The sequence below is a fragment of the Tachypleus tridentatus genome, chromosome 8, assembly GCF_004210375.1.
Source record: "Tachypleus tridentatus isolate NWPU-2018 chromosome 8, ASM421037v1, whole genome shotgun sequence".
Taxonomy (NCBI): Eukaryota; Metazoa; Arthropoda; class Merostomata; order Xiphosura; family Limulidae; genus Tachypleus; species Tachypleus tridentatus.
Window position 1 is genome coordinate 134,191,019 of NC_134832.1, and position 12,790 is coordinate 134,203,808.

Genomic DNA, 12,790 nt, shown 5'->3' on the forward strand with positions numbered 1-12,790 from the left:
CGAAAACAAAACAGATGTAGGTCAGGTAACTATATAGTGTAAACCAGTAAGGATAATTCACTTGTTTTTTTCTGGTTTAAGCTAAATCCATTTGGTTTAATTCAAATTGGTGTCAGTTACAATTTAATAAAATACCCAACTGTTTATAATGAGTTGTTGATATGGTGTAATAAGAGTCTCTGCTAAACAGTATGGAGAATTTGGTTAATGACAGCAAAGGCCAGTTGAATAAAACTCCACAAAATGGTGAACTACAAATCTAATAGATGGTCACTTTTATTATACACACCTTACAATATAAACAATCTAATCTACACTCATAATTACCACAACAGTCAGAGCAAAATAATAAGCCGCAATTTCATCTATCTAACTGTTTATCTTACTAGAATTAAAATAAAAAAGTTTGTTATATCAAGCGAATTCATTCAAAAGTCAACATTAGCTTATAATAAACAACTAGCAAAAAAAAAAAGCAACTTCCATAGCCATTTCCAGTAAAGAAAAAAAACAGCATTCAAAGAGAATAAAAAACTTACAATAATAAAAATAGTATGAAGTAACACTTTGATTCAAAAAAATACCAGAGAAAACTTTATGAATGGTGCATTCAATCAACAGAAAGAAGTACTACATTAACAAAGTTAGTAAGTGTCACAAAAAGCTTTTGGCAAATCAGTTATATTTTACTACAAGCTGACAACATGTCAGTCATATAATTCAATCATAGTAAGAACCTGAAAAACAAACTTGAAAAGAAACTTCAGATAAAGTGCTTTGAGGCAAAGGTAGCCTATTTTAGAAACCTTCTCTTAGGATCATTTCTTTTTCAAACACAAAATAGTAAAAAAATATGCACCAATTATTTTACTAAAAAGTCAATAAAATCTTTTTTTTAAAACATAATATGAAAACACTACAAATAGCTTGTAATGTGTATATTGAAAAGAGCTATGTTATTAAATCTATCAACCTGCAACATATTTAAGAAGTTTCTAGGAATGACTATTAAAAATTAGCATAGTGTAAAATGTAATATTGATCTTTGGTCATTGTTCATAAAATCTTATTCTTATGTTTGATGTCATATTTCTCATGCATTATTTGACTGTTGATCCAGCAACCGATTAGTGAAGTACAGCACTTGATAAATGAAAGAAAGGTTTAAAAGGTGGGTCACAGTGAATACTAAAGAGACTGAGAATTAAGGTTAACATTACACTTAAGACAGTTCCTAACCTGCAGGTATATTTATAACGAATACATTCAATTATTGTGTCTGCTCCGATTTTATAAAATTAAGACATGTTTAGATTTCTTATGGTTAAAACAACTGTTTAGCAATTTTGAAAAATTTCTTTAACTCTCATAACCTATAAGCATACATCTACTCAAATTAGTTTCATACAAACACTTAATATTTTAGATAAAAAAAAGGTGGATTGCAAAGTGTCTTATTTTACTAAATTTGCATTTTAATATATTTCAGTTCCTACTGCATTCCATGAAATATAAAGATTTTAAAACTGTTGATAGTGTTTGATGCATCAATTTAGTTTTCATCTGCAACTTCCCACTAGTTTTATAAGTTTACTAAAACACTGAAAAATGATTATAAAGTTGCTTGAATTACTTTATAAAAATATTATCAATATATTAATACGTTAAAGCTGGACAACATAGGCAATCCCAGTTTAGGTGATCACAACTTATTGTCATTGCATACAAGTGTTATTCAATTTCTCAACATGCATCAAATATAAGTTTCAGACAGCTCGATTTACCATATTTTCAAGACAGCTATATATGTGAAATAATTTACAAGCTTATTCAATGGCTTGACACAATCTTTTTTAAATTAACTCAACTCTACAAGAAAATTATTTTCAGTTGCATCTATTTTTTAGGGTAGGGAAGAAGGACTTTACATTTTTACAAATCAAATAAAATCAACATAAGTAGGCTTTACTTTCAGCTAGATAAAGTAAAAGAAAATTCTAGGGTTTACACAAAACAATTACTTCTAACTTTTGTTGTATTTACACTAAAAGATACACCTCACAACAGGATGTTTTACTATATATCTAACAGATGGAATACAAGTGACATGCCTGTAAGATGGAGGGCAGGGTAACATGATTTTACAATCAGACAAATACCTCTCAACAATGTCATATTCACAATAAGAATACAATTCCATTACATTAACATCTAGTCAGAAATAAAAGCCAATCAAAAATTAATGAAAGTCAAGAGGAAGATGCATTTTTACTGAATTGCACATGGCTTATTTCCATTCTTTAGTTTCAGTCGTGATTTGGGACGGTACTTTTCCAAATAGGACAGCTGTTTAGAGTTGATAGCTCCTCTTCGTTTCCTGGAAAGCATGGAGAAACTGACTAAGTAAATAATCTTACAGTAAGGTGTTTCTGATAAATAATTTTTGTTTTATAAATATATAGTAGTTGTTTTGACAAGAAACTTTTAAATCTTGTGTTTTTTTGAACAACAATAATGCCATAGTTAAATATTTTAGCATTTTTAGCCTTGTTACATTATTTAAAACTTCTAAAAATTCAGAACACTTTTAATGTTTGTTTTCATTTTATCATATTTTGAGATAGACTACAATTGGTGGGGGTGGTATTTTTGGGTTCTTCTTTAACCAGTTCAATTAGAATTTTTCTAGTTTCTCAATAATACAGGAGATATTTGAAAACTGTTTTTAAGTATAAAATAAAATTATACCATACTGTGAAAACTAATTAACAAAAAGTTACGTTTCAAATATCTTAGCAGTATTTCAAAATGTTTTTTTTAACTTGCTTTCTGATGAAGATAAATTACAGGCTTTATGGTTTGATTGGGCTGCGTTTTTGTTTTAAAAATAGTTTGTCTATTCTTATTTTAAAAAATTACTTGAAAATCAAAGCCAACTGGAAGGAGTTTGATCCCTTTAAAATGAGTAACAACACATAAAATAGCCAAAGCAAGATATCTGTATCCAGTGGATAATTTAGTTTAAATAATAAAGTACTTTAAATTAAACAAATATATTTATGGTCTAAATATGAAATAATTTTGATATAAAAATTTAAAAACTGGTTATAAACGTTTCATTTTAACCCTGTGTTTAGGCAACTTTATTGAAAAATCTTGAAAGTAGAAATGTTGCCTGTGTGTCACATTATGATGTGTCAGTATAATATAATTCTTGATACTTATCTGAATTTCCAGAATATACAATTAATTTTAGTTTAGAAAAATAATGACTTCAAATTTTGGTTCCAATCATTTAATCATGACATGAGATTTAAATTTTAACCCAGGCTTTGGTAAAGGATTAGATATACTTCATACTGGTTGGCTTATAAAACAATGAAAAAAACTTACTGTCTGATATGCTCAACAGCATCCTCGTACCTCATGCCCAATTCTATCAGTGCTAAAGCAACAAGAACAGGTGCTCTGTAAAGTGAAGATAATAAAGTATATATTGTTAATTATATGAGCAATAAGGGCCATGGATTAAATTACTAAAAATTAAATTATATAACTTGTACTAGTGCTATAGGAACTAGTGGCTCATAAGATATAGATTATATTAAAAATGATGTTTATGTTACTGTTGATATAAGGTCCAAGATGACAACTACTAAATTGAAAGAATGAGATATACAGGATTAGTGCAACAGAATACAGGTTTTATCAAATACGAAAACAACAAACAAACACCTTGGATCATATACAATTATTCCTGGAATAGTTTGCTTGCATACTCAGAATATGGCAATAGACTTTGCAACAGTCAACAAGCTGATACATAAATGGACATTCTTATTGAATGTGCACAATTTATTCACCCATTTTACGATAAACTCATTACTAAGTTATCTGAATATATAAAACAACAAAAAACAAATATACCACTAAGATTTAGCAATAGGTACTAATGACAAAAATATTAGAACATTAGTTTTTTTCTCTATTCTTTATTAAGACTTATTATTTTAACTTTTTTCATGACTTCAAAAGGTCTCTCTTTACGAAGCAATTTTACAAATATTCTATTAAAAAATGAATGTTCAAATACCATTTTCCAAATACACATGAATAACCAATATACAAACCTATAATATGCTCCTTGCATAATTACATATACTAAATATGCTCAAAAATATTTTTGTTATAGATTGAGTAGTTATATCTTGAAGTTAAGTTATAATTAAGTTATAACTTATGTATTTATGGTGCTCCATCACAAAATATATGTTGGTTTATAAAGGTAACCTCCCCAGTGACTTGTCCTCCAATTTTAGCTTAGCTAATAAAAATAAATAATACAAAGTAAACCTCCTTAATTAATGGAGCTTTTAAATTCAAAAAGAACAATTTTTTTCTTCCAATTTTGTAATTTACATATTTTGTTTTATACTTTCAGCAGATAGTCTTTTAAGGACAATATTAAGTTATACTTCTATTGCTAAGAAACATGATATAAAAGCCATTGATGGAATGCATTGTTACCAAAATGCACTGCTATTTCTATATATTAATTTGTTATATAACGAATTACTTCTATTAAAAGATGTGCAAATGCATGCACATACACAGATGTGAAGATGAGAAATAATAATACCCAGGTGAAGACCCTCTGGGTCCATTTAGTATGGGTGAAAAATTTCAGGTTTCTTGGTTCTTTCCTCTTGGAGCAATGGTTGTCACATGTCCATGTGTGCACAAATACATAGTTAAATAATAATACTTAGATGTACACCCTCAGGATTCACTTAACACGTGTGCTAAAGTTCAGTTTTCGATATCTTTTCTTCTTGGAGTTATGGTAGTTACACACACACTCACAGCCCCACCCCTTTTATTATAGATATATGCTGAATTATTTTATGAAAGCCTATACAGACAAAAGAACTAAAAGTAATCATGTTAATTCATTGAAAATGGAGTATAATATTAAGTAAATTAATTTCCATGTTAAAATACAACAAAATTATTGTGCACAACTACATATAAAGAATATCCTTAAAATCTGACATGTGTGAACTGTGATTTTAAAGAATAATTTAAAATATAAAAGTTAAACAAGATCTAAATGTGTATCAGTCCGAGTATGTTCATCTGGTACTGGACTGAAAATGTGCCACCAATTCTGATTTTTTTCCCTTCTCATAACAGAAGTACTTAAATTTGTGAAACTAAGAACAAATTTAGTTAAGTATTATCCAGTTAATATTTTAAGGTGGTGAAATTTAAAATTTTTTTGGTGTGTAAGCTTTAGGAAAAGATAATAAAATATTTTTTTTATCTTAGAATTTCAAGCTATCTTTATTGTTTAGCAATAGTTCCCGTTTCAGGTATGCAGTCAGTTTCAACCCCATTATATTCAATAATCATTTCATTTGATACCTTATATTGCCAGCTGCAGAAGTCACCATTTCAGGTTATAAATCGTAAAATGTACAGCAAAAAACTGATCTATTTGTTAGTGACTTATGACCCAATTTTTCAAAATGGCATTATCCTTACCTTCACCAGGTTCAGTATCATTTTTTGCTAATAACATACCAATTTAACTGATAAATACTTTTATTTCAGTAATGTTTTGTTTTTAAATTTGCGAGTTGTTTGGATATTAATAACTTAACACTATTATTTGTAATTAAGGATGAGAAACTTGGAATATCTTGCTTCCACCTAGTGTAATTTCTCAAGTTAACTAACTAAAGCCTACCTGACATCTCAGGGAAAAATGTGTAATTATTAAAGGAGGTACATTATTTAACATGAAGAGAAAGAAAAAAAAACTAAAAAAAAAATTAAACTCCCATATCTGTGGTTTGATCCTAGGGCTTCTAAACTTCCAATGATATTCATTTGTTCATCCTTACAGAAGCTCCAGGTAGACTAGCTCAAGAAACCACAAATTAATACTCAAACCAACTTATTTACTCTAGACTGACAAAGACAGGATACAAACTGTTCTATCCAACTAACTAATTCATTGGTTCAATTTTCTATGCTGAGCTTCATTAGTAAATGTTTGGAGCATTTGCTGTGTCATTATGTAAGGTGGCATTAAATGGGCCATGATGAAAAGATAAAATTTTTCTTTATGAATTGCACTAAACAAATGCTATATAATGAAAAGCAAATTCTAAAATGTTTGCAAAAAAGGTTCAATAAAGTATTACTTTTATTCAAAATTTGAGCTTTCATATGCAGGTGTGCACTCAACATTTAAAATATCCTCTTGATTTTATTAAAATATAACTGGATCAAAGTAAAGCACAAGGTCTACCTAATTTGAAATGTGTATTCAAATCAAAAACTTCTGATCAAGAAAGCCCACTACACTGATCAGGACTAGAATTTAAACCAGTCAATAATGTAGCTAATTTAATACACTGGTCTAACTAAAACTATGCAAAGTAAAAACAAATTAACTAAAGCAGAACTTAAAGGCTGGCTAGATTCAACTATTTATTGAAATATTATGTAAGTTTGAGACTGTTTATGGAGGAAAAAAAACCCAGCAAAAACGGAATTTTGGTATTTAATACAAAGATGGGTTGAAACTATTTATTCTTAAGAATATATAAATAAGGATACACGAAAGGCACCATACAAGAACAAATATCTACAGCATTATTCACCTTTTATATTGAATTAACAACTTATACTCACACAAACATTCGAGTATTTTAATAAAAGATCATTCTACTTATGTTTTCTAGAACCTTCTTAAATTTTATGGATTTATGTACTGCTTATATACAGAGTTAACAGAAGTAATGTACTAGCAAATATCACAAAAGATTAAATACCTTTTGAAAGACAACAGGGCAGGAAAGTATAACATAGGTTGGACTTTCTGGATTATATCCAAGTAAAACAAGATGACTGGAGGCTAGTTAATTAAGTATTAGCAACCTAGATATTTCCTTTTGAAATTAAAACTTTTATTACATTAAAATTTGGTTTATTAAATATTTTCAAGGTCAAGTTTAATGACATACATTGATAATAATAGTTTACTTAAATTCTAAATGTTACTCTGTAAAAAAGATTCTCACATGCACACAATCTTTTACCTACCTGTACCTACAGTGTTAAATATTCTTCACTTTAAGTATTGTTTTAAAATAATGAAAAGTCACATCACTATTGAGTGTTCTAATATAGGGTCATTTCAGTGTAATAAATTCTTTTAACCTTCTAAATTCATTTAACATTAGTCACACAATAATTTGGGCTTTTGTGTAAATATTACAAATATTCTTCATTGTGTAAATCAGTTTAACAAGGAATGTTCATATTTTAAGCAGTAGTTAGTCTCACCTTCCTAAGCCAGCTACACAGTGTACAGCCACACAACTATCTGTGTCTTCCCTGAATCTATTTCTCAATAAGTTAAACCAGTCTTCTACTATTTTAGCTGGTGGAGGTGAGCCATCATCAAACTGCCAATCCTAAGAAAGTAAATAATTATACATAAAGTGGAAAACAAATACATTGTCACTTAAATGCCTGTCCTGTTAATATTAATTATAAAGTAACAGTTCTTTCACTTATCTTCAGCAATAATTTAAGAATTTCATTTTAAACAGTCAAGTTTGTTTTTTCTACAACTTCAATAATCAACTTGTTTTGTAAACCTTCAATTAGTTAAACTTTTAGTATTAACAATAAAGTATTAGATCTTCAACAACCAACTTGTTTCTAATAGCATCACAGTCAATTTTATTCTTACAGCATCAGTTAATATTTTATTTAGAGCTGCAAGAACAAACCTATTAGTTTCGTCAACATTTTCAATATATAATGCCCAGTATTTTTTTCCTCTAAAATCTCAAATGTTAATCTTTTATACTAAGCTTGAATATAAAACACACAGTTACTTTCACCAAACAACTTTTAGTAACATAAATCATTCTTTTTATGACTAACACAATCATTTCTTCAGCATTTCAAAAAATTAAGCTGAGATTCTATAATGTAGTATTTTCAAATAATCATTTACTTTCTAAGTAATATGTATTAGGAAGGAGATATGGAAAATAAAATTTAACATATAAAGTTTGGTTTGGGCAACACAGTAACATGGAAATACATAAATGTACATCACTTTGTGTATTCTATAAATATTTTATTACCTCACAGGTTTAACCACAAAACATTTACCAACACCCAAATTAAGAATTAGCTGAATTCTGGTGTATATGTAACCTACAGAGGAAGACAGTATGATTATAGATAAAGTTATAGTTATAATAAAAATACATATAATACAATAAATTATTTAAACTCAGATTCATGCATCACAAATACGTATTTTACACACACACACACACACAAAAAATAGAATAATTCAGAAATACACACAATGCAATAAATAACTAGAAGTTAGTTACAATAACTGTAAATGAAATCCAAGCAAAAAACAGGAAAAAATGAAATCAGGTACATTTTCTGAAACAATGTGCAGCAGGTATCTAATACACAAGTCATGAATTATGAATGTGAAAAAGACAACTGTACAAGTATCCATGGGTGTAGCTACATTTTCTGGTGTCTTGCATAAAGTACAGAAGGTTAAATATATAGACACAAATTACAACTAAAGCTTGATCAGGTAAAAGCATTTAGAATAATGTTGTTGTTTTTTAATTACAGGCTACAATTTACTAATAATTCATAATTGTAGATTGAATGTCTCTGATTAAGTTCTTAGAATAACATGTTAGGAAAGTCAGCTCATTTTTTGTTTACTTCATGAAAGTTTGTAGTAGGTTATAGATAAAATATGGACATAAGTACTACTGTCAAGAATGAAATCATTTAACATCTTAGCTGTATATACAAAAATGTTCTATTAACATTAATAAATATAGCATTCACCATACACAAAAATGCTCAGAAAATCTCTAACATGGGAAATGCCAAAATTGGTACTAGATGTTAAAAACACATTTAATAAAAGTTTTATTTTAGATTTTCACCCTATCAAATTTAATAATAAAGAGCAAAAGTAAAGGCTACATTTAAAGATCAGGTTATTCTCAATCCACAAAACAGAGTGCAATATCCATACATCTCTCAAATTTGGCACTGAATGAGTAAGAAGAAATAACAAGTAGTTCTACCTCTGCTGGACCATAATATCTGTGGTATTTTGAATTTTCTTCCAATATCTGAAGTCATAATTTAATTAAATGTGGGTGAACAGAAAGTAAAAACTATTAGAGGTAATTTTAAAATGTATAAAATTGTTTTTAAGGATCATCATGAATAGCCAGCATGCAAAGCATAGCAGATGAATGAAGATGGTATGAAAAAAAGATAACTAGTACATTGAAGTCACTTTAAGTGCAACTTTACCACTGGAATTATTTTAACATAACTATGATACAAGACCTTCAAGAAAGTCCTACTTGGAATAAACAAGGAAACATTTTGGACTGTATATGGTTCTGATTAATCATCTTCAAGCCTCTTCATTAAATATATGCAAGAAAACAAATTTATTTTGATTTTGGAACTAATCTTTAAGCACAAGTAATTTAACAATGCCTTGAAATGAAAAGATACTTAAAATACATTATTCCTTCAGAATTTCACCAATAAACATGGGTCATATTGTCCTAAAAGCCCTTAGTTACACTCACACATTATAGCCAATAAATCTGTTTAATTCCAGTTTAATCTTGAGGACATTATTTATGCACAGTATGGACAATGATTTGCCAATTTACCAAGATAACTAAAAAGAAACTAAGATTTCAATGAACTATTTATCACTACAATAATTTCAATCATTAACACCAATACTCAGAATCAAACAACTGACCATGTACTGCACAAATAAATATGAAATACTTTAAGACATACGATACTTTAATTGATGAAGTTTAAAAATAAAGATATTACCCTTTCAAATTTTAGTTATATTAATTATTCATCTTGAATTATTAAGAACCAAATTTTGTATCGAATGAATACAAATATAAAGAACCTGTTTTTTTTTTTAATTTGTTTTGGATATGATGAATATTCTTCTTAAGTGCTTTAACTGTATATTATCAAGTAATATCTTATAAAAATGGCTGAAATATGATTACTTGAAAAAGCTAAAAGTCTGTGGAAAATTCTGGTTTTAATGTGATCAAACTGAAATATGAAAGATCAAAAGAACATTACAATTTTTTTGTTTAGTGTATTAATATCAGTATATCTTAGGCTCAAATATATAAAACCTGATGAATCGTTGGCAAGGAAATTGTTAATGTTAAATGTACATAATAGCCACTCACAGCTACTTGAAAACATTTCAAATTTAGAGACTTTAAGCAAAGCTTAAGGAGATCAAAGTTAGAAACATGCAACTGTAATTTATACAGTTTGAGAATCCTTTACACAGTTGAACTATAGGATGATGTGAGCACACTAAATGGCTATATGCTTAACAAAAACATTTACAATGTGAAGTAATATAGTTCAATAATAGAAAAGTTAAAGCAGAATGAGCACCACAGATCATATTACAAATTAATTTAATTCAACTTACATGTACATTAATATCCTCTTGTTCCAACAAGTCAGTTTTATAGGTGGCTTCACAAACTCTCACCACATCCTTAACATTGTGCTTCTTCAACTCCTATAACAAAACAGAAACCTAATGAGGGAAGAAATACTTAACAATTATCAAAATTCTTCCCACATTTTAAAAACATTAACAATATTCCTTTTTACATTTAGTACTCAAACAACTACCCCATTTTAAGAAGGTTTACTGACATAAAGATATATTCTATACCATTTTTTAGGCCAATGTTATGCAGTATTTGATGCAATGTTATGTAGTATTTTAAAATATAAGTGAATATTCTGATATTAATGGAAACTTAAAAGTTACTTATAATCCCAAAGCACAAAAGAAAGGAAAATATTTGTAACTCACTTTCTTAACAAAATTAATATTCAATAATTAGAAAAACCTATGAAGCTTGTCAAAACAAGAATTTTGTCTTCAAAAAAACATTTAAGATCACAAGCAGCCAAATATTCAAAGGAATATTATTTCAAAGCATAGAAAATTAAAACAGCAGTTCAATCCAGAAAATGGAGGGCAGAAGAACCACATTTTAAAGATTTAAGCAATTCTTTTGCAGATTGGCACATAAAGCTGATAATGGCCATTCCCTCTTCTTGACCACTGGATAAGAAAAAACTAAGCAGTGTAAACAGGTTAGCCTCAAATGTTTAATGCTTGCTTACTGTTGAACTCCAAGAGGCTAAGAGATATTATTTACCCTATCTGTAGATTAGTTATAAAGTCACTTAATTTATAGTAGTTTTAGTACTTTATATTCTTGTGTCCAATATGACAAGAGAATTAGGCCTAACTTAGTTTGCGCTCACAAATAATCACATTGATTACACTGCACAACAAAGTTTTTGCTTCTTGAACACTGTTGGGTGTTCCGTGTAAATGTTTGTCTGCTGATCATGAAAATCACACCCAAATTTGCCCATCACGTACAGTTTCATTGAAATCTTCAGTTTCACCAGGACATTGCTACAATGGAAACACCATATCAGGGCAACTGGAATCTGTCAATGCTTGCTGACTATTGTTGGATACTGCAACATGATGCAACGGACATTGAATACAAACATAAATCAGGAGCAAAACTCTTAAGTATGTTGACCTTAATAGCATTTTAGAAACATAAATGCAATTAAATATGTCATTGCCAGTAAACAGTTAATTGTCTATTTCTCAGAGTTCCTACGTGATGAAGCAAAACTAAAACTATATTTGTGCAAACCCACCAGGTACCTGTCACAATCAGCAAAAAGTTTTCAGGAAGCAAAACTTTTAAAAAAAATTGTTGTGCAGTATTACTTACTTCTCTTATAACTTGAGAGGAGGATTAGTGCTTAAGTAGGTTCTAAGTATAACAATGAGAACCTAAATTTACATAAAACATATGCAAGAAAGTTTAAAACATGGAAGAAACATATCGATAAAATATGAAGTTTTACTAAAAACAAATAAACAAAAACCAAAAAACTTTGATTTTATTTCAGATGTTTTATAGGCTATGCAAATAACATATGAAAAACCATAAAATGAAACTCATCTTGCACTCAGACCAGTCCAAGTCAGACTGACTCAGTAAATTCACAAACAAATCTTTAGTAAAATATCTAATGTTTGTATGCAGACTTAAAATGCTTATTAGAAACTTGCCAAATTATGAAGACATACACTAAATTCAAAATTCTAGTAAATACTGCCATGCCTTGCTTCATACATGTAGAGTCAGTCCAATAAATTGATTCTAAGCACATAGTATTAATGTGGTTTAAAAAAATCTAAGTTGTTTCTTTAACTTTACATTTAAATGTTCATTGAACAAGCTTAACTCTTTTTGAAGAGCCATTTCAGACTAACTGATACATAATAAAATTAAAAAAAAAACTGAAGATAGAAACCCAAATAAGTTATCTGTTAACACTAATTTCCCAAATGTGATTCTTCATAATAAAAGTCAGATAACTGGAAAAATAAGAACACCAGTGATAATTTCAAACAGGATCAAAGATACCACTTAGAAACACATGCACATCTTGCTATTGACAAGAATAATGGTACTATATCTAAATATGTCTTTGTTCAGATAAGAGCAACAACACATTTTTCACGTACCACTTAATTTACCAAAAACACTGTTCCATATGCTTAACTTGTATATGACTTACAGGT

At 28.6% G+C, this 12,790-nt stretch overlaps 1 protein-coding gene across 3 annotated transcripts in view; it reads right to left on the bottom strand.

Moving 5' to 3' along the window:
• Positions 1-260: 260 nt before the first annotated feature.
• Positions 261-12,790, bottom strand: part of LOC143223551 (protein tyrosine phosphatase type IVA 2-like) — a 33,698-nt gene continuing 21,168 nt past the window's right edge. For all 3 annotated transcript variants that reach the window (XM_076451651.1, XM_076451649.1, XM_076451650.1), the window contains exons 3-6: positions 10,583-10,675; positions 7,357-7,487; positions 3,394-3,468; positions 261-2,377 (exon numbers count right to left, since the gene is read on the bottom strand). In XM_076451651.1, coding sequence (XP_076307766.1) covers positions 2,269-2,377; positions 3,394-3,468; positions 7,357-7,487; positions 10,583-10,675 — 408 coding nt within the window. In that variant the 3' untranslated portion in view covers positions 261-2,268. The remainder of the gene's footprint in view (positions 2,378-3,393; positions 3,469-7,356; positions 7,488-10,582; positions 10,676-12,790) is intronic.